At 31.0% G+C, this 21448-nt stretch overlaps 1 protein-coding gene across 1 annotated transcript in view; it reads right to left on the reverse strand.

Annotated features, from left to right (window-relative positions):
* LOC143084969 (allene oxide synthase-lipoxygenase protein-like) overlaps positions 1-20502 on the reverse strand; it is a 36143-nt gene extending 15641 nt beyond the window's left edge. Inside the window, exons 1-12 of the mRNA XM_076261065.1 lie at positions 20409-20502; positions 17649-17696; positions 13464-13927; positions 11605-11649; positions 10426-10554; positions 8578-8675; positions 7725-7860; positions 6771-6866; positions 5519-5615; positions 4965-5082; positions 3015-3107; positions 1125-1185 (exon numbers count right to left, since the gene is read on the reverse strand). Coding sequence (XP_076117180.1) covers positions 1125-1185; positions 3015-3107; positions 4965-5082; positions 5519-5615; positions 6771-6866; positions 7725-7860; positions 8578-8675; positions 10426-10554; positions 11605-11649; positions 13464-13927; positions 17649-17670 — 1359 coding nt within the window. The 5' untranslated portion in view covers positions 17671-17696; positions 20409-20502. The remainder of the gene's footprint in view (positions 1-1124; positions 1186-3014; positions 3108-4964; positions 5083-5518; positions 5616-6770; positions 6867-7724; positions 7861-8577; positions 8676-10425; positions 10555-11604; positions 11650-13463; positions 13928-17648; positions 17697-20408) is intronic.
* Positions 20503-21448: the final 946 nt, after the last annotated feature.

A 21448-nucleotide genomic window follows, 5' to 3' on the forward strand; every position in this document is an offset into this window, starting at 1 on the left:
TGTCTAATCCAATAGTCTTCTTTTTGTCTACGGAGAGTCGTTGAAAGATTAGGATTGTTAGAGCTATGGTATATCTTTTCGATAATGCGAACTGTCATAGAAACGATGGAATGATCGGGCTGATTGAAATGCTGGTATAGAATGTCGTTAGCATTAAGGTTAATGTCTGATCTATGACCGCACATACGTTTGTTTAGCCTTCCTTTCGTTTCACCGACGTATACCAATCCGCAAAGGTTGCACTCTAATCCGTAGACGACATTTATCGATTTACAATTCAGATCATCGTAACTTCTGGTAAAATATGACTTCTTGGTCAAATTGCTAGTGAATTCAGCATCTGTAATTAAAATAGCACAAGTTTTGCAGCCTTTGGTCTCACATTTTGAAATGCGACAGTGTTGTACTGTGTCATCAAACACCAAAATGTCTTTAAGGAGAACTGAACATGGCTGTGTATGTGTAATATTGCTATTGTCACTAGGACGATGATCTGAATGAGTCGTGTTTGAGATATTTGTCATGTCTGGTGATGAGGGGACACCTGCCGTATCAGACGACACCGTGTCCATGGTGACGTCTGCTTCGGACCTTTTTATACTGGGCGACGTCCGAGCCAGTTTCCTGTTTAATCTTCGTAAGTTCATGCAATTGTAGTTTTGCTACTGGGCGGATGATGTCCTCGGGGACAAAATGTCCACCAGCAGAGACATCGACCCAGTGGTAATAAAAGAGGGACGAAAGATACCAAAGGGACGGTCAAACTCATAAATCTAAAACAAACTGACAACGCCATGTAAGATATTCAGCCCCAATACTATAACCAACAATGATCTGTATCACAAAACCAATCAGTGTTGCACTGAAACAGATACTGTTAGGAAGATGTGGCGAGTACTGGTCGAGGCCTTATGTGTTGACAGGTACAAAGAGGATGAAGAACGCCTTATTTTTTCTGATTAAAAGACGTCAGAAGTTGCATATCGTTAAAATCCGAAAAATTAGAGAACAGTGACAAAAACGACACCCGCAGACTAAGACTAAATGTAGAAAACCCCAAGTTTCCAATTCAACAATGTTATAGACTAAATTTTACATTAATATGTAAGAAAAAGTAAGCATACCCCTCGACTTTTTAAATCCTCTGGCAGGGTTCCGTGTAAGTCCAATTTCCAAAAAAACATACTAAAATATTCAAAAAATATATCGTTAAAATCAAAACCATGAAGCTTACGTACAGTTTCATATCACAAAATAAAGTAGTGGAATTTATATTTACAAATTGACAGTTTTTTGCTTTTCTGTACTGTGAAATTTATTTTGGAAATTATATAATATATGAAGTTGTGGTTTTGATTTTCAACGAGAAGACTAGCCTACTGGGTCAAGATGAAACGAATATAATATATCTTTAACGATAAGCAAAATAATTTCTGTAGAAAACTTGGTACAATTAATGTTATTCAGTATATAATTCAGGTATAAAAGGATTCTGCATGAAATTATATAAAACAATATTTAAACAAAAATCAACAACCTGCTTAACGGCAAAACAATAAACGAAAAACAAATTTGAAATACAGCAACCTATGAAAAATTCTACTGACTCCTGACTTTGGACAAGCCCATATCGAATGTAGCGGGATAAAATGACGTTTCTGCAAACTTCAGACAGTGACGGACATCACAACAAACTCTTAAACTAGGTTGCAAATTGTTTTACTCATAATTGTTTTTAATCCAAATCCTTACTATTTTGTTTATAATAAATTGGATTACCTATACACTTTTAACAATTATTTTAATGTTTAGTTGAAAGATCAAGCATACACTCTTGCCCCAACAACACATTACTTTAAATAAAGGAGTTGTGAGCATCAACAGAGTTTTCTGGAAAGCTACGTCTAAAGATAGAATCTGTATATGCATTTGCCGTGGATTTTGTTATAAGGTTATGGTTTGCATTCATATTAAAAAATGTTTATTTTACTGTTTGTTCATGTTGACCTAATTTACGAATTGATTTGACGATAGATTGTTCCCGTTTAGTTCTCTTATCGAATTTTTTTCCACGTGTACAAACTTTTGACATATTACAGGCGCTATATCCTTTCAAATATAATTCATGGGCCCTTAAATTAAATTGGTATCTACACGGTTTAGACTTTTTTGTCAAATTTTACCACGATCGATTCCTTGGATTGGTAAAATCAACAAGTCGGAATAATTCATTTCTATTCTAATGGAAGAAAGACCGTCATTTTTATAAATCAGAGCGCTGTTTGTGTCCCAGTACTTCAACCCAATATTGAAATTGATGTAAAAGACAATGCAAACTGAATAAGTGACATGCTTCATTGATGTACAGTTAAATATATGACATTTTAAAGAAGGATAAAGTTAGATTCTTAAGAAAATATAATTATTGTCTGTGTTTCTAACGGAAAAAAGTAAATGGTCTAGATCTTTGTGACATAAAATGGTATAATCCATTGACGGAAGATGGTTGTGTATCGCTTCAACCAAGTTTTCATGTATTCAGACTTCAAATAAATATTTTAGAAATAACTCGATTACATTACTATACTTACTTGATTATCGAACACATTTAATAAATCTTACTTTATTCTATTCATCAGTTGTTTAATTTTCTGTGTTTTGACGACTATCACATTCGGGCATTGTTCCGTCAATATTTATGTTCTTACGTCACAGTTAATTGACGAATTTAACACAAATTGGCCACTGGTATATCTTTCACAAAAACATACAACGTAGGAGTCAATATTGACATACTTTTTATTCGTGCTGTATCACGAGTGTGTATTCAAATCAAATGAAGAAAGTCATATTAGAATGTTTGATATACTCATCCAGAATAGTCATAGAACTGTTTTTAACATTAAAAAGTCTTTTACTTATAATGGTCGACTTTTACTAATCGTGACTTTGCTGAAGAGTTTTCTAATTGACACTCACATATCGTATCATTTATATTTAATATTTACTCTCACCTCTTTCTCATTATATCAAAATGACCTTTGATTCCTGCATTTGAATTTGTGTCTATGATTCCACCATCGTTTATCAATGCGACAAGTGCAAGACTGAATGATAAAAATATATAAGTAGAATAACAAAAATAGAGAACTCTAAGGAAAATTCGATTTAGAAAGACCCTTGTCAAATGGCAAAATACAAAGTTCAAGCACATCAAACGAATAGATAAAAATTTATATTATCTATTTGTGTCTAAAAGATATTGAAGGGTACTTTTTTATAATACACAAACAATTGGATGGCTAGATCGATCAAAACTATTCAAAAGTATTTAAATACAACAGTTTAAAAAATATTATACCATGTTGTACTATAGCTATCTATACCTGGGTTATATAAGTCCTTACTGGGCATCTCTGTTTGACTTATTTGTAATATATTAAAAACTCAATTTATAAATTTCACAAAAACTGTATCTTATTAATGGTGTGTAGTTGTGTGGTATTGATGAAAACTATTCATGTAGGATTGAAAAGTGACTCACAAAAAATAAAACATCTTATTCCAAAAACTAGGATAAAAAATGTGTCCAAAACTACCATAAGTAACATGCGTCTAAAAATGAACAGAAATAATGTCAATCACGATATAGAAAGCCCCTGACTGGTAAATAATTTTTATAAAAACATTAATGAAATAATGTGAAATGACGTATGTCACTTTCATTTGAGAGATAACAGTGTATCCTATTTGTTTCAGGTTTTTATATATAGAAATTTATACTTAAGCGGGTTTTTTAATCTTTCAAGTTTATTTATTTATTTTTTAGTACAAATCACGTTTTTTGTGTGTGCATTTACTGTAATTGTTGAAAATAATGTGCCTGAATACTCATTTAAGGTGGTACCCAACACTTTCACTAAAATTAATTTGGCTCGTTTAATTTTCATAAAATTTTGACAAAGTATTTACTTTGACCCTTTCACAAAAACATAAAAATTTTGAAACATTTGAACCAACCAGTTGATCAGAAAAAATACACTGGTTATATAGCAGTTTGACAAACACTAATTTTGATCATTAAGAAGCTTAAGATTACCTTAAAAACACAACGTAATTAAAACGTTTAGCTGATTTTACAGAGTTATCTCCCTGTAGTGTTAGGTACCACCTTAATTTACTAGTACATCTTTAATTATTATATATATTATATATATTATGTTTAAAAGGTAATATGCTAAGAGATATATACAATTTTTAAATATGATTACTTTGGTTTAAACAAAAAAAGGCAACAGTTAGTATTCCGCTGTTCAAAATTTATATAAATTAATTGAGGGGGGGAATCCCGGCTACAATCTGAAGCCGAGTAAAACACATCAATTAAAAGAGGCAATCAACAGTAACATTGAGGTGCATTAAAAACAAACGCCAACATACATAGACACAACTATTTTATAACAACTGCCATGTTCCTGACTTGGTACAGGACATTTTAAAAACCGTGGTGGCTAAACATCCCAATTATATAGCAATGTTTATAACTTTAAATCATTGTTGATGACATTGATGTAACCATTTATTTGTAATTAATAAGGTATAAAAATCTAGATATATACGTACTTCAAACTCATAAAACAAAATATTTATTCATTGGCAACGTTGTAACAATTCTGTACACAATTGTACATGACCCGTGCCACACATGATCTGATTACCCTTCATGAGGACCTGAAACCACACCTGGTTCGTGATGTGTATTCTTATTTCGACTAATAAATGTCCCGTTTGGTACCTTTTGCATCTCTTGTAGTATATTTTTAAAGTTTAACGTAAACATTGACATTATTATGCATGATAAAATTAAATCAACAAGAATACCGTACTCTAGAGAAAAAACAAGTCGGAAAACTCCCAAATGTGAAACACTGATAGGTACAAAATGTCGACATTGGAAAACATACCTATCTATAGCCATAAGATACAAAAAATGTGGATCTAGTAATTTCAAAATTGGATGTTGTAGCGCAAGATGTCTTTTCGTTGCGACACTTATTCCTTCCATCATCAAGTGAGTGTAATCTACAACAATATAATCAAAACCATAATTTTTCGAATAAAACTTATTTGAAAATATAAAAAGGTTTAAATAAAGATAATTACCACACGTAAGCAGGATTCATACCCATGGAATTAAAAAAAAACTTCATTCGCCTTTTGAATTTCACAAATATATTCCACTTAAAGAACTTTCTCCAACCTTTCAAGTACTTAGTTGTAAACAAAACATCACAGTTTAACTGTAACAATGACCTTTTACAACATCACATTCCATTGCAACAAATTACATATTTTATTTTTAAATTTGAAACTTTAGCAAGCGAAAAAGGCAATTATAAAATATTCAAAATTAAGAAAAACATTTTATGTGAATACCTGAGTAAAAAAATCCATTAAATGAAATTTACAAGAAGAAGATATTGTTATAACATATATTTCGAATGTTTATTATTTATACTTAGATGAGTAAGAGCTTGGTGGTATGTAGAATCAGCTAGGCTGTACCACATCTTTGCCGACATCCAGGTGTACTCTGGATCTGACGGTAGGAATACCTGTTATAGTAATAATGAGAAAATGCAAACATTTGACAAAGAAAACACCTTCAAACTTTCATTTTTTGGATTTATTTGTACCCGTTGACAATATTTATCATTTATTTCTTTAAATAACCTGTGCACTTTTTTGTGATAACTTGTGTCATCATGAATGTTCAACTTCATTTGGGATATGAAGGTGAAATTCAGTATGACGCACAATCGTTGTTAACCAATCAAAATAACAGATTCTTCTGAAACATACATGTAAATTTAATTATATCTGAATCAAAACATGTGTATATTATTACATAATTTCAAATCTAAGGTTAGAACTCTATCAGGGAAAGTTTACTTAAGATGCAATTGTATATTTTTTTTTGGTCATTCAGCTTTTCCCGTTTCCCGGAATTTTTACATCATCGTCTTCGACATCTGAGTCAATATCTCTAATGCGCCTCACAATGAGTAATACAAAAGTTGTGTGTAAACAAACATTCTCCGTTTAGTGATATCAGCCATGTTTCTATGTTAAAAAAGTGACTGAGCTTCACCATTTGTGTTGATTTGGAAAGTAGAGGAACATAGAATTAATGTGTAAAAACTATGGAGCTATTAAATTTGTTCAAAGTACTAAATTTTCAAAGAACTTATTGTGTTAAAAGAGGGATTTTACCCCCGAAAATTAAACCATATATGTGAAAATGTCTCAGCTTTAAAAAGAAACTATCGTACTTATCCAAGTGTACGATTTGGACTGAGCTACAGGAAAATACGTTACCATTACTGAAATTAATTATAGATATTGACTCATTTGGATGTTTCGTTGTTCCGTTTTAATTCAAATTAGTAAAACAATTCTGACGAACTTTTTTTTTAATATCTAATTTCAGTTTGTAAAATGTATTGTAACAATTATGTGAAATATACTCAAAATGTTTTTATTTCGACTGATGTGATCATGAAAGTCAATGTAATAATGTCTACTTTTCAACCTGTTGGTCCTCTATCCTCTATCTTTTGTTATTTAAAATGAACATTTGGCTTGTTAATGACCAACAATGTCAGCAATTGATCAGTTTATAACCGAATTAATTCTTTTAGAACATAACCATTGCATTGCTTTTAATTTTTTTGTTATCTGATTTACTTTATCAGAAAATAATAACTCACCGGATTGGTCGGTCCTTTCTGTTGAAACAGCTGTATGGCTATTGGCATAAGTTTTTTGTCATCGTTGAAATAAAACAGAGCCAAGGGACAAGTCATCTGCAAAAATAAAATGCGCAAAACATAAACTCCATTTTGTTTTTTGTAATGTGATAACTATGTTTCAAATAGAAAATAAAGAAGCGTTGCTAGACAAATACACACATCATAGATACTAGGATTGAAATTTTGTATTTTCGCCCGACCGGCTTTTGGTCTTCAAAAAACTCATCAGTGACGTTCGAATTAACAAAAATTTTAAACGCCTAAAAACACTGTTTAAGGGCTGTCGTTTCAGCAATGTTTTGAATTGATAGTGGTACATTGTACCATTATATCTACAAGTTACTAATTATAATGTATTTAGTATAGGTTTTTTTTTTCTTTTGGTAAATACAAAACCTTGTATGTTTTTCTTTATGTGTTCAAAAAATCCTTAAATCAAGCATACATATGTTTTAAAATGGAATACGAGGTCCATATTTATCGATTATTTAAAGAAAAAATAACGTTTCATACGTTATAATTTTTTTAAATACACGTTTGAATGTCAACGGAATACTTCAGTTGTGCGATTGGCGATTTGCCCAAGTCAGAGGCATCTGGCCTTTGTCTTGTATGATTTTTAATTTTAGTTCATTTATATATTTCTGAGTTTAGTATGACGTCCATTATCACTGAAATAGTATATTTTTGTATTAAGAGGCCTGCTAAAGCACGTCTTCGGCTGTGCGATTTTCTCGCTGTATTGAAAACCCATCGGTGGCCTTTGGCTGATTTTTGTGCTCTTTGGTGTGTTGTTGTCTCTTTTACTCATTTCACATTTCCATTCTTAATTTTATTCAAGCCACTCCATATGTTTCGTGTACAAAACATTAAAGATTAAAAACATGCTACCTTTAATTGCTTCATACTTACTACAAGGTAGTCGTGCTTAGTTGGACAGCCTTCTAATATCGCTAGGTCTACAATGAACAATTTCTTTCCGTCCACTGCTTGGGACATTGTCTTGCCTTCTAGGAATGGCTTGATCATATCTTCAGTTACTCCAAATCTACGACATTAAAACTAGTATACCCAATTGATACAACATGTACGGAACACTTTTTGCACTTTATTTACAATGTACAAAGCAAGTTTTAGTTTGTTACCCCGATTTTGTTTTTTGTCCATGGATTTATGAGTTTGAACAGCGGTATACTGCTGTTGCTTTTATTTGTTAGAAAGCAAAAACCAAACTTTGACTATATAATGACTTGATATTAATAAATCACAATTATCAAATTCTGCCCACATTTAACAAGAATGAGAACGATATATACATACATGCCTACGAGTGTAACTTAAACACAATAATGGGTGTTATACAAAAAGATTTTATATGTTATAGATTCACGCAATATTTGCTACACAAACTAGCTTCATCAGGCAGCTTTCTAGGTGAATCAAATCTATGATATGACCAACTATAAATGTTTCTGAAATTCAGATTATGTTTTTACACAATATATTGCGACAAATAAATTCTTGAAATCGGATAACTACTGTTGCCTTTATTTACGTAATTAAATTCAGCTTTCTTAACGAATATGCCAATGAATTGGGGTGTTGCTGTGTAAATGTATTATTATATATTAAACATTTTTTGTATTGTTATTTAACTCAATTAATAAACTGGGATAAAAAAAAAAGTAGTCAATTTCAAGATTAATAAATCCCGTTGTTATTGACATGTAACATCTGACTCTGAATACTGACAAACAACACTTACTTTTGTGGAATCGTTGTGCACAGCTCTATCAATAAAGAATTCAAACTGCTTAGTCTCTGTCGTCCAAAATGAGCATCGTCGTTGAAGTATTTTGAACTCTGTTTGTAAAGGTTACAGATATATTACAAAAACATAAATAATGAACTTCTGTTTTTTTTGTTTTCGTTTTTTCTTTTATGTCACTTTTATTCATAAGAAATATTCAATACGCCTTTTTTGTATGTTCATGTATATGTATAGTATCTGAATATAATAAATTATCGTTATGATGTTTAGATAAAATTGATGTTAATTGATGAAATGCACTAAAATCACAATGCCAATATTTACTGTTGCTTTACACATTTAATTCCTTGTATTGACTTGCTCTTTCGTATTTTAGTGAAATCAAACATTTTCAAAAACCACCATGATCGTTGAAATCTTGAAAGGCTGCTCTAATCGAGATGCCAAAAAAATGCACATAGCAAAATGTAGGGTGAAAAGTAAAATCACAAAAATACTGAACTCAGAGGAAAATCAAATCGGAAAGTTCCTAATCACATGGCAAAATCAAATGACAAAACACATCAAAAACGAATGGACAAGAACTGTCATATTCCTGTCTTGGTACAGGCATTTTACATACAAGAAGTTCGATGTAGCGGCAGAGTCTCTGTGGAATAACGTTCCAGTAAATCTTTGTAATGAACAATCACTCGAGCTATTTAAAAAGGACTTAAGACGCATTTGTCCAAAGCTGCATTTGTTGATCGCTTATTGCATAGACCTGGAACTGTGATTGGTTGCGTTTGACGGATGTTGATTTGCCGGTATAATATTGTTTTACATTTTGAATTGTGTTTATGTATGTTTTGATATATATGTTTATAGCTTTGTTGTCTTTTAATAACATATTTTATGAATAGAAAGTAATAGTAGCATTCAGCAATTTAAAAAAAAATGATTAGTCTATGACTATTCAAACTCTTATTACATCACATTTAGTTTAGATACTAATTATTGAGATATTTATTAATTCATTGATATTTCTTTTCATCCTTTTTTCAAAAAAATCGGTGAAGTTTTAGAATCTTGACTTTTTTATAGTTCAATTAAAATTGTATGCTTTAAAACGTATGTTTTTCTTTGTAATTTTGTGAATGTACGAATTTCCGTCGATTTTTTTTTTTTCACATGCGAATCGCTTAATGTAATTGTGGTGTAATTATAATTGTACTTTAAAAAATGCCTTGTAATGATAAATGATGACATTTTTTTTTTGCACACTGCGAAAATGATTTGTATCCGTCTTTGTAGTTAACTGACAACAAATAAAATTTTTAAAAAAATGTTTTAAGTTTAAATAAATAAAACAGGTTAATGTTTTTCCATAACTTAAAAATTTGCGAATGACATACGTCTATACAATAAGATCCGTTTCATCAGGCAAATACTCCAATATTCATGAATGGTAAGCCATATGCCCTTTAGATAATTGCTTGTTGTATTTACAATCTCAATGCTGTTTCTATTACATGAATGTAATCTGAAATTCTTCTACATTCAGGTCCGTGCTTTCCACAGAGAGTCATCAGTCAAACAATAATAGCAGTAGAACATCACGGATTAAATCCTCGTCTGAATATCTGAAGAGTCCTATATTTTATGAATCACCATTACTGTTATATATTGTTTCATCTCAATCCCTAGCAAGTCTTTCATAACTCACACTTTAGAACGTTTAACACTTCATTATCTGCTATATAAGAATTAATATTAACCTTTGAAATTTGTTGCAATGTTTTAATATTTAAATCCCTAAGGATGGCAACTAAATAAATAACGATTAACATTGTAATTCATTACCTCTGGAACTCCAAAAGCTTTAGTATACACAGTCTTTACGTCTTCAAAATCTTGCCATTCACATTTGTTCATCAGCGTCAGCTTGAAGCTTTCTGCTTTTAATGCTATGCCTTCTAAAGCAAAGTTGGCCTGTGTTAAAGGAGAAAATTAACATATACAAGTCAACCAAAAAAAAAACGATACAAGGCAATGTATTTTCCATATATAACGGAATTGAATGCATTGTATTACCAGGGGTAAATAATTGCCTTCTTGATTTGAGGTTAAAACCAAACATGTTTTGGAGCATTTTTTTGATAATTAAAAAATCGTATTTTCACACAAAATTCAAAAATCGATATTAGAACTTAAAACAATAACAGTCTGCTGAAGATGTTGTATGTTTTTGCAGACATTTGAATACTTAATTAGGTGCCAACTTTAATTTGATCCCTGTATTCAATAACACAGTATTTTCACACTTTCCAATTCGGGCAGACTCTTTTTATTCGTATGCATATGCTTTGCAAATGAATGTTTTCATTGGATATTTTAACAATTATTCCTATTTGTTATATATGATGATAAATTGGAGTTCAAACTTGTGTATCGTTACTTTTGTTGTGACTAATATACTATTATGTTTAGCAAGTAAATATTTTTTATCAAAAACATACGTGTCATTCGTTATAATTTCGAATAAATCTACTTAATCACTTTCTAGTCAACTAAATTCTGTGTTGGACAAATAAGCAGTGTCATTTTTCGGCCACACTTTCAAGTTTAAAGCTTTGTTTGATCTGGACAGTTAAGTCTGAGTATATCACGATCATCAACATTATGGAAGTATGCGTATCATTAGTTTTGTGCTAATGTCCTTTATTAGTTTTTTCATTGACAATTTTATACCAAAATTTTAATAAAGCAGATTTGCAAATAATTGATAAAGTGTCAGTTATATTGAAATTTACTTCAACTGTCAGGTAATTGAAAGGTACCCTAGCTATAAAACCAGGTTTCAACAATCATCTTCTAAATAAGTAAACGCCTGTAGCAAGTCAGGAATATGACAGTTTCCAACAGATATGTTGTAAAGATATTGCAATACTTTTTTATAACTCGAACATTAAAAATTAAAATAAGGATTTGTCATTATTATGGATGTCAATGTGTGTTAACTGATAATAAATCTAAGCTCACTTCGTAATGGAATGAAAATTTCTCATCTTCTGGTAATGTTTTCACCTGAATGAAAAAATAGCATATTAAATATGATGTTTTGTCAGGTAACATTTAACAAGGGTGCTAAAAGGCAAATATTTATTTTGCTAAACAGATTGTATGTAAACAAAATTCTGCAACTACACGTATCCACATATACACTTTTTATTCATACAAAATAAATACAGTATTACAAGGACAACAATGAAATGCCTTCTGTAAGTACACATTATGTGTTCAACCTTTGCATAATGTAACATACAAGCGTACAAAAAACATACTAACGAAATTTGAAGTCTTATAAACACTTTCCCCTGTAAAGTAAATCCTTAAAAGTAACAGATAACATTGAAAGAAGATCATCACACAAGATTGATTTAAAAGAATTAATTCCATAACTAGGTTAGGATCCCTACAATCCTTGCAGTTTAGTGTAAACTTCATTTTAAGTTTGAATGCTTAAATATAGTCTTGAGATGAAATAGTGATGATGGTACCAATCTTAAAACCTTAAAACAAACTGTTGTTTAGCTATAAGTGTACCCAAGTCTTTATAATGATTTGTGTAATGCTTACCTTTATGCGTACCTATACCATTCAAATCGTTAAAAAAAAATCAATCTCAATGGTCACTTTTTTGGGGAGGAGAGTAGCTTCTTTATTTGAAAATTAATAAAGAATGGAAAATAAAAACCATGCAAATTCTAGTTTTTGTCACCATGATTTTCCCCGTAATTTATATGTTGAAGCTATAACAGCAAAATAAAAACGAGTCGTAATGTCTGTATTTATAAATGTTACAGTTGTATATAATACCCGAAATAAACAATATAAGAGCTCTTATGCCTATATTTTTCAACAGAGTGTATGAAGAGTTATAACAAATAGCTAACATCAGCAAATGTTCGAACAAGTTCTAATTAGCAGCAATCGGACTTTGTAAAAATTAAGCTTTTCTTGCAAATGTCGAAATAGCGAAAACCAAGTGTCATAACGCACTTGCTCTAACGTTTATCATCATATGTAGATTCACATTTACATTACGTCAGACGTTTAAAAAATCAGTTTTATGTAATTGTAAAACAATCGACGAAGTAATTTCCTGAAGTGTCATACTGTTGATATTATAACAGAAATTGTTTAAACGTCCGAGTGTAAAATTTATCCCGGGGATATTCATCCTTCCTCTTTTTAAACTGCAAACTAGGATTTTGATCTTTGCGCATAGGTAAGGAAATAGACATATAAAATAAAGGCAACAGTAGTATACCGCTGTTTGAAATTCATAAATCGATAGAGAAAAAACAAATCCGAATTACAAACTAAGACTGAGGGGAACGCATCAAATATAAGAGAACTACGACACAACAGAAACACAACATCAAAATGTAACACACACAGAAACGAACTATAATAAACCATTTGCCATTTTCCTGACTTGGTACATGGCATTTGAAGATAAAAATGATGGGTTGAACCTGGTGTAGTGGCATGCCAAACCTCCCGCTTTAATGGCAATGTTAATTATAACAGTAAAATGACACATTACATGACAGGACTATAATACAAATAAATGGGAGAAAGTATAGGCCAGAGAAAAAACGATTAATAGCCAATAACAGGTACCTAGTTAAAATTTTAATACGCCAGACGCGCGCCACGTCCACACAAGACTAACCAGCGACGCCCAGATGAAAAACTTGAAAGCCAAATTTAAACATTATTAAGACTGTTATTTTGTGTGAAGTTGTTCCCTCAGATTCGTTTCATACTTAGGGGATTAATGTGTAGATTAATGTTATTCAACATTTCTTTTTACTGTTTAGCTAAAACCTTACCTGAGCAGGCAATCCAGCCATATCAGGTGTTGTCTTCACCTGCAGCTGATATTCAGCCTGCATTGTCTGCAGCTCTAGTTTTCTTGTTTCTAAGAATAGATCATCCTGAGGTAAACATGTGTGGTGATTGAAAAAGTAACGACCATTTGCTTTGATCCATTTCAATGCAGGGAATATGAATGTAATGCTATTTTTCTTATTGGTCACTTCAATCCAATCTAAATACCAGTTACTGTACAAACCACAATTGTCTCGCCGTAGTTCAATTCTCTGGACTTCAGACATGTTGACATCGGAATCAATAGAAAATCTATCAATCTCGCCTCTTTCAAAATCGTTTTTAAAAAAGTTATCAAGTTTGCACTCATTTGTCTGGACACCTTTTCCATGCAGAATGATATAGACATTTACATCTGTCCCCGATCCCTTTTGGTCTCCAGTCTTAACCGTAATGTTATATGATGCTGTTCATAAATTTAAAAAAAAGTCATAGTCATATTTCATTAGCATGAAACCCTTTAAGTTACCAAAAATAGTCCAATAAGTATACTTTTAATGAATTGTAACGTTATTTGTTCTACTAACTTCATAATTTTCGTCATCAAAAGCAACATATTTTCTATCCTACTGATATAAATTAAGAAAGCAACAGATGCTGTTACTACTTTCGTTTTGTATATTATCCTTATACAGCAAAACATAGATGTATATACATTCATCATTTATTCCAGATTTGACATTGTGCAAGATACACCAAAAACAACCTATTCCTGTATGCTAACATTGCCCGTGTGAAATTTTAAAATTGTTTGTATATACATTGAACGACAAATATATATATGACGTAAAAAAAATTCTGACGTCATACACGCGAATCAATGAATGTGTTTGTAGATATATGTTTGTGTGTTCTGTTTAATTGATTTTTTTACAATTGTTACACAATGATGACTGCTGTACCCATATTTTGACTATTTTATTTATTATGTCTGTTTAGTTCACGCATCATTGTAAATATAACGGAATTTGATGAGACTGTCATCAAAGTGAGAGGTTTATTGCTATAAAACCAGGTTTTATCCACCATTTTCTATAGACGAAATGCCCATAACAAGTCAGGAATATGACAGTTGTTATCCCTTCGTTTGATGTGTTTGAGCTCTTGATTTCGCCACTTGATTAGGATTTATATCTAGAAATTGACTATGAGGGTTGGTTGAAAACAAAACTTTATGACAAAAGAGATGATTCAGCTTCTCAATAGTGAAGCATAGAAAGCTGAAATCATCACTTCGTAAATTTTATGGACACTATCACGAGTTGGTTGACCGTTATGGAATATTTGTTGTATAGATGATATCGGATACGGTCCTTATGTCGTTACTACAATCCCGTTCCTTTCACGAATGTGACCTCCCGAATTAGTCTTTTTACCTTTTTTTTGTGTCATTTTTACCTATTATACCTATTATGTCTGTTTGTTTTCGTTCACGCATCATTATCAATATTATCAAATTTGATGCGACTGTCGTACAAGTAAGAGGTTAAGCGCAAAAAGAAACCCTCATTTTTTACATTTGAAAATGCCAAGTAAGGAATATGACAGTTCTTGTCATTCGTTTTTGATGTGTTTTTTTTTCAATTGATTTTGCCATGTGATTATGGACTTTCCGATAAGATCTTACCCTGAGTTCAGTATTTTTGTGATTTTACTTTTTCCTAGTGTAAAAAATCATTTGTATTTCAAAATTCAAAGATTAATCATGCCAACATAAGAGTGATTGTTATGAAAACGCAATGTATATAAGAATAGATCCTGAACATTTATTCAATTTATTGCCCCAAATATATATATTTCAAATATTTTGTAGTACATGTATATAAAAATTTATTTCAAATTAATGGCAAATTAATGTATAGACTTTTTTCCTATTTTTTTATTATTATTTTTTTCCAAATTATCTCCCGTTAGAACTTTTTAAATGAAAGACTTTTAAATGATTTAAATTTCCACATTAATGCAATGATGCAGCCATGCATGCAAGTGCAGACAAATGTTTATAGACATTATTAAGAATTGACATATGATTATGCATGGGTAACAGATTTAATACTTTAATAAAAGTTTCAATAAGTATATAGTAAATTGGATTACCAGTCAATCTGTGTAACAGATTATCTCACTTAAGGGGGCTCGCGGGTCTAAATCGATTATTTTATTTAATATAGGATTTCGCTAAATTTTTCTATAAATAAACTTTATCTTATACTAAATAGGGGGTCACCGAACGAAAGAAGAATACATTTGTGCAAAGGTACCTTTTTTCTGTTGAACTTATAGGAGAAATTGACGTAATATCGAAATAAAAAAAGAACTTTATTACAGTGTAACGAAAATCGGTCATAGTTTATTTATTTTGATATGAAACACCAGTTGTCTTTCCCTATCAATTGTGGTTCTATATGTTTATAAGTTTTTCATAGTTGGAGCACCGTGTATGTGTTAAAACACCCCTAAAGTTGGTATAATCTTATTTTTCACCCCTTCAAGTATAATGGACCGTTCTACATGGTAGTATATAAACCAGCTCAAGACAGAGAAACTTTTTCAGTTTTATGTGGACCGTTGAAGTGATAACATCAGGGAGTATTTTCCAACTGGTAAGTAGAGTGAATTAAGTGATTCCAAAGGATATATATATCAATAGTGTTAGGATTTACATATGGATGTTGCAATAGTGATTGTAATATAATGTGTAAAGAGAAACTCATATATATAATATGTTATTGTATTAGTGAGAATACAAGGTGTATACTTGCTGGTGTTGCAAGTTGTACTATGTGGACGTGTGAATACTTCATTGATTTGTATTAGTGAAAATACAAGGTGTCTACTTGCTGGTGTTGGAAGTTGTAATATTGTGGAAGTGTATTAGTGAAAGTGCACTGTGTAAACTCTTACCAGTTTGGATTATATTCATTGTGTGGGAACTCAAAGGGATAGTTAGTGCGTGGGTTCAGCTGTGTTTATATATATATTTCTTGTGCATTGAAGGATTTGTGCATGTATAATTGTGTCATTGTGTTATTGTTGTTAGTTGCAGGCTAACAAGGTGATACTACATATTGGTGAACGGTGTAAATAGAAGTTGTATAATATTTATTTGATTTTGTGTTCATACGTTTTGTATGATACTTACTTGATGCATGTTGCAAAGTAATCTGTTGGTGACCTCGTGAAATAAAGGGCCATGTGCATGTTGCATAGTAATCTGTTAGTTACATTGTGAATAAATCGGTCTGATACATGTTACATAGTGATTGCATAGTGACATTGTGTATATATACTTTGTTATGATACAGTGTGTTTATAAATTGTGAATGAGGAACTTCGACTTGCATTTTGATTTATGTGCATTGCGCTGTGTATATTTTTCGTTGTAAATCCATTTATGGATGTGTTGATTGTTTTGAATAGGACAACTGGTTGTGGTGCAAATTTTATTTGAACACTTGATATCCTGATGTATTCAGATACGGATCCATTGATCGCCCGGTTACACGTTACAACAGAAATCGCTCAAATTTTACAATATTTTCGCTTAAGTACAGCTTATTTGAAAATTATAAGAAAAAATATAAGTCACCGATGAGTTAAAAAAGATATTTCAATTTCAATGTTCACAAAGGAGCTTTTTAAATGATATCTACATTTTAAAAGTCATCTGGAGCAAACACGAATTGATTTTTTGAATGATTTTTGTATCATATGATAAAGTAACACCTACTAAATGTAATAAATAAAAATTTTAATGAAAAATAAATGATTAATTTTTTCTGACATTTTTATTCCCTCGAGCCTTCTTTAGTACGCCCCGAAATATATTCCTTTATGGTAATGACGGATAATCCAAAAGAAGAGCATAGTAATAGTATCTACTACAATGGCTTTATATTCCGCAATGTTGCAAAACTTGTTTCCCAATCCACTATAAATAAATATGTTTAAACTAATTATATATGATCAATTTTCCGCAATGCGACCGCATATTCAGTACAGATATTGAAATAAAGTATATCACACCGACCTAATGTATTAATCAATCGGCAACAGCTAAAACTTTGAATTCCATGCCAATAATGCAGATTGAAATGAATTATTTAAATAACGTAAATGTACTTTACCTTTGCTGATGCCACTACCCATGACTATAAGATGTCCCGTTGATAAAACTGAGAAAAAAAAGGAACAAAAAATTCACAAACACTATTTCAAACTCCATGTATTCCATGTTATAAAATTAAAGAATATATAAGACACTTGTCGTACAAAGAACACATTTAACACACTAATTTTGCGTTACAATTTTTGTCAGAAGGATTTGCAATATTATGGAGGCAAATTATTAAAAGTAAGATGCTAGAATATAGACATCCATACATAGAAATTTTAGGTTAAAAAAATACTATTAAAAGTCTTATAACTCTAAAATGACAAATCTTAAAACTTTCAATTCCAAAGCGAGTATAGATTCACCAATTTCAATTACAATGTAATTTGATCCCAGTAACTGGATCTATTGCAAAACATTTATAATTTGTTTATCTGACAGTTACATTATCATAAACGTGGATTGACAAATCATTAATTGTCAACTCTAACCGTATCTATATAATGGCGGCATTTAATTATTCTATTAATATTGGACCTCGCTAATTCAGTATTATAGATGAGCACCTAGTTAGAAGCTAATGTGTCTTGTCCTAAATCATAAATAAGATCACAGTCATATCATTTCTCCAAGAAATTAATAAACATTAGTTATGTGAGATAACTCATCAAAAACAAATTTGTACAAAAATTTAACCTTTCTCTTTGAAATGCTCATTTACCTGTGTTTCATTTAAATTCATTATATACACCGGGGGCCTGTTTATCGAAGCAGTCTTAGGATTAGGACGTGTCCTAGGATCAACTTAGGACATATCTTAGTCGTAAGTGGGTTGATCAAACATGTCGCAACTTAGGTAATTCCTAGGAATTGTCCTAACTTATACCAATATGGCAGGTATTTGTTGCATTTTTACTTTCGTGAGCTTGATTTTCAATGGCGGGGGACAGGATGAACAATTTGCTCTGCTTTTTTTTTTTTTTTTTTGGTTCCTTTCGTATATTTCGCTATATTCGGTCCTCTCTTTATTAGTTTATCCTGACTTTTTGTTTACATAAATTGTTTTTTCAAAGTTGCTCATCCTGGCCTTTTTTTTTTTCATCCAAACCTGTTATACCTTTTTTTCAAATTTCGCCCTTTCATCCTAGCCCCCACCCCCTCTCCCCCTAATAAAATTTAAATGTAAGCACCCTCAATGCATATTTAATCCCTAAGATTCTAAGATAGCTTCGATGTGCATGCTGAGACAAGTCGCAAGGCGGTCCTAACTTTATGATATTTTTTGTCCTAAGAAATTCTTAGGACCGATCTTGGATTCGAACAGTTTTGATAAACAGGCCCCATAATTGTTCCTTTTAACGCCATGCGCGCGTTTTGTCTTCTTAAAGTTCGTCAGCACAGTAAGCATATGTGTTATTGACCGGGCACACTGGTTTTTTTCATCGCAAGCTGCTTTATTCAAACTCGTTCATTGGAAAAACGTGTGGATAACAACTGTTATATGAATACATGATATAACATACAATAGGTCGGTATTGGAAGATTATGTATTTTTAAATGACGACAAAATTTAATCGGACGAATTTTAGCAGTAACGGAAATAATTATCTAAGTACTGCTTGCAAATAAACTCATCATAGATACCAGGACTAAATCAATTATACAGCTTTAGATGTACACTAACATAGGAAACATTCGATGGATGTACATAGTTTTCTTCAGGAATCGTAATGAAAGAGCAAGAAAAAAAAGGTCAATTTATTTGATTATTTTCTGAATACTTTTTTAACATGATGTATCAATGGATATATCTTACAGTTCCCTTTGTGCTACAAGATTGTACAAGCAAGGAAACTTGATATAATTTAATGACAAGAAACCGGATTTCGTTTAAGCATGGTTGTCCTCTTATAGCGAGTTAAATAATATAAAGCAATACATATGTGTTATACTTACAACAACAAAAATTGCGTTTGCGTGTCAAATGTATATTTATTACATATTATAACGGATTTGTTGTTAAACCTGTTATCCTCTTTTATTTGAACAATAAAGCAAGGTAATGTATAATATTTGTAATTCGATATAAAAAAGGAAATTCTCATCTCTTATTATCAAGTATATAAGTGTTTGAATTATCAACTAATCTGTTTTATTTCTGTTCTTTTACACAAGTTAAAATATTTATCAAAATGACACTGTATTTATCTACACTTATAAATAATCTGGGTGATATATTAATTCTTGTTTAACGTTTTCAAATCCTAATAATTCTGTATGTTACATGTCGTGCATAGTTTTCTTTGAAAATAAACATTACCATATTTGGCTTGTGAACCATTACATAAACTTGATGAAATGCTGTACACCAAGTTTAATTGTTCAACAGTAATATGTACAATAAAGAATCAATTAGAGTGTTAAAAAAAAGACTTTGGAACGGATTCTTTTTATTTTATTCAACAACAAATTGCTCTTCTACTGTTAACAATGTTCTTCACTGGGCCAGCATTCCAATGAAGAGTCTCTGTTTGTTAATACCAGAAATCCACGGATTGGTATTGTCGTTGTTATATTCTCAAATTGGCGAGTAATGCTTTCAATTGATGAATCATTAAATAGTATCCAGTTGGGTTTATTTAATGTAATTGGTCCTGAATTTTTTCAACAAGACTTAAAGGAGATACAACACGACAACAAGGAGAAAGACACAACAACTTATTGTTATTTATACATGTTCTAATAAAGAGTATATAGTTAACGTATAGCTTACCTTAACGTCTAGAATAATTCTGTCTTTTCGTTTAAAAAAACCTCGATGTATATTATATTCGCGACTGTTGCTGTATATTTACATACACTACCAGGATTGATACCATTTCACGTTTATATATATATATATATATATATATGAATATAATTCGGAAATTTGATTGGCTCACGTGTTAAATCCTGTACATTTAACCATTATCTACGCATACAAACAAAGGCACACAGCCAACAATATAGGAACTGAAATGATGCATGCAATTTACCACATGCATTCAACAAAAGACTTTTAAAAAAACTCACAAATCGTTAGACGCAATATTTAATCAACTTTTTATAGTTAGTACAGGGTTTGGATTTTTAAGATGCTGTGGACCTAATAACGCCATATAATTTTACTGATGTTTATGTTACTAAAATATCAAAAAGGGGGAAATAGAGTTAATAAAACAGAATTCGAAATATACAAACAAATTAAGAAAATATAATAACAAATCGATTCTTTAAAGGTTCTAAATAGTATAAGAATTGAACTCTTAATTGTAAAGGGGTTTTGTTTTGCACTTTCATGTGCAATTAAGAAACATCTAACATACACCAGATGTATTACAAAGATTTAAAATTCCAATCAGATAGGAAGTTATGTCTTAACAACAGTTATCGTAACCTACTTCAGACACAAAACATACACACGGAAATCATTAATGCTTTATTTATTTTTAAATGATATTTTTACTCTTCCGAATTGTCTTTAATGACAGTTTAAGCTCTGCTTTCTTAACTGAAAAGCAAGGAATGTTACAAAACCCTCGACTACATGTTAATATAGGTAGGTTAGTAATAGAGTGATATGAAATTACTTTCTTTTTTTTTTTTTTATTTTGATTAAAGGCAACCCTTACTTGTTTAAGTTTGAATCAAAGATGTGGTCATGATTGTTGAAATATAGTTAAGTTATATAACTGCATTGGAATTGCGGAGCTAATAGAATATATACTCTGTTACTTTTCAACACCTCTATGGTTTGGGAAACAGTGCAATAGG

The sequence above is a fragment of the Mytilus galloprovincialis genome, chromosome 8 (genome assembly GCF_965363235.1).
Source record: "Mytilus galloprovincialis chromosome 8, xbMytGall1.hap1.1, whole genome shotgun sequence".
NCBI lineage: Eukaryota > Metazoa > Mollusca > Bivalvia > Mytilida > Mytilidae > Mytilus > Mytilus galloprovincialis.